The sequence below is a fragment of the Acyrthosiphon pisum genome, chromosome X, assembly GCF_005508785.2.
Source record: "Acyrthosiphon pisum isolate AL4f chromosome X, pea_aphid_22Mar2018_4r6ur, whole genome shotgun sequence".
NCBI classification, from domain to species: Eukaryota; Metazoa; Arthropoda; class Insecta; order Hemiptera; family Aphididae; genus Acyrthosiphon; species Acyrthosiphon pisum.
In genome coordinates, this window is record NC_042493.1 from 39,502,702 (window position 1) to 39,505,231 (window position 2,530).

General features: G+C 32.1%; 1 protein-coding gene across 1 annotated transcript; it reads right to left on the reverse strand.

Moving 5' to 3' along the window:
• Positions 1-513: 513 nt before the first annotated feature.
• LOC103311933 lies at positions 514-1,122 on the reverse strand. The gene has a single exon (XM_008191774.1). It carries the CDS (start codon positions 1,120-1,122, stop codon positions 514-516), a length of 609 nt encoding a protein of 202 aa, XP_008189996.1.
• Between the last annotated feature and the right edge of the window lie 1,408 nt (positions 1,123-2,530).

Consider the following 2,530-nt stretch of genomic DNA (forward strand, 5'->3'; position numbering starts at 1 on the left):
TAAAAAAATATACCTATTTGTTAAATTAATTATTTGAGATGAGTATAGTTTAAATTAGTAAATAATAGTAAAGTAAAAGTAAAAGGGTATACACTGTACATTATGATAAAAGTTCAATAAAATTGTTTTTTATTACTACATAATAATGTATTGTTATTTTAACAACTCATTTGGTAATTGTAACCAAATACAGTTTACCAAAGATTTACTGTAATATTAACTAACCATATTGTTGTCACGGGTGGAACCAAAAATTCTTGTAGTATGAATCATATTCTGGTAATTATAACCATGTTTTTTTTCCGTGTCTGCAGACACAAAAAAAAAATAAAAAAATAAAAAAAAACACACATCATTGTAAAATCAATACATTCATCGTTCCACTCAGAATCTAAAACAAATCATTTTATTGTATTTTGGTTTAACCGTTTATCGTTTATTATTAATATTTATATTAATGGGCGGAGCCCTATACAATAATTTAAAACATAGAACAATGACATATGTATGTAGCTACTTTATGCTGTCGTTCTGCCATGGTACAGCTCCTTGCTCACTATTGAAATATTGTGAGAAATTTAGGCGTATTTCTTTTGCTGATACAGTGGTATTTCGCCCTGAAAGTTGTTGTAGAGGAAGCAACAATCGATCTGATTTCCAGTCTGCGTTTACCATCTCGCCTGTCATTGTATTTTCGACATCAAAACCTCCTTGGTAGTATGACTCGACTTTTTTCATCCGTAAATAATTATGTAAATGAGTGCATGTTAGAACAATCAGAGTGGCTTTTTCTGGGCACAAATTAATTTCTTTTAACAATATTTGGAACCGGGATGATAATATTCCGAACGCATTTTCCACAATACGTCTAGCACGAGATAATCTATAATTGAATATAGCTTGTTCTTTGGTCAGGTTTCTTCTACTAAATGGTTTCATTAAGTTGTTCATAAGAGGAAATGCATCATCTCCTACCAAAACATATGGCAGTTTTATTTCGCTATTAGGTAAATTATCAGGCTGAGGAATGCATAGTTCATTTTTTACAAGTCGCTTACAGAACTCGGTATTAGAAAACACTCCTCCGTCAGAGATTCTTCCATTGGCTCCAACATCTACCATTATGAATTCGTAATTAGCATTTACTATTGCCATTAAGACAATGCTGAATGATAGTTTGTAATTGAAATAATAGGAGCCTGTTCCTGGTGGTTTTTGGATGGTAATGTGTTTACCATCAATCGCGCCAATGCAATGTGGAAAGTTCTATCTTTGCTCAAATTCTTTTGCAATAGCCTTCCAATCATTTTCATTTTTTGGTATCTTCAATTACAAAATATTAATATTATATTATAATTTATAAGTAAAATAAAGTTTAAATTTGAATTTAAGCTCTATGATATTATATTATATTGTTTTAAGGTTGAGGAAGATGGCTTTTTATCTCAAACAATACCACAGAGTACACCGAATAAAAAATTTAAACTCAAAAAAAAGGCACCCACAGACGAAGAAAGTAAAAGGACTGAACTATTGGAAATGGCTTGTCAACGTCTCCAAAAACCCACCTCCGATTCACAAGTCCTGGCAAAGGCGTGGGGCATAGAATTCGAAAAAATGAAAGAAGACCAGCAATTATATGCAAAGAAATTCATTGACGACATTATTTATGAAGGACGACTGGGCAATCTCCACAGAAACTCTGTTACAATTAATCATTCACCTGTACCAATCACTACACATTTAACAGGTCATATTCAGCATCCACACTATTATAGCCCATCTTCATTGTCTTCACATTATTCAGAACCACCCTCTCCATACTTACAAACATATACACCTAGTCCACAACAACAACCACATACATTGCAATATTCAACAGTTCCAGTCACACCTCAGCCACCCACATCAGATAGATATTCAATTAATGATCTTCTTAACGATAAACAGTATCAATAAATATTAAATGTTGTATAATATATTTATAATAATTAACAAGTAATAAAATAATTATACAATATATGTAATAATTTCATAACAGTTAATAAATAACCAATAATAATAACATAACATTTACCTACCTTGATACATCCTTTTAAAACGTGAATCAAAGCTTCGCAGGTCTCAACAATTATTTTTCCAAGAGTTTGAGCTGCAATGGCGGTATGGAATTTCAGCTCTTCAAAGGAGTCACCGCTTATAAAGTATCTCAAAGTAGACAATAGTCTTTGTTCTGCCGTAATTGGGTCCCTCATATAAGTACATTGTTTTTCAATTTAAGGTCTTATCATTTCCAATAGTTCACCAAACGTATCTGCATCCATTCGTATATAATTTTTATAATCAACGGCTGAACTTATTTTAAGTTCTGCTACTAAGCGATCATGGCTAAATTGATCCCTCTTCTTCAGCCATTCCTTCATCCACACCCTCTGTTTTCTTTTCCGCTTCACTTTTTTCTTTTCCGTCAACAAGCAATCACTATCGCAGCACAATTATCATCGGAGTCAGACATATTAATTTATTATTG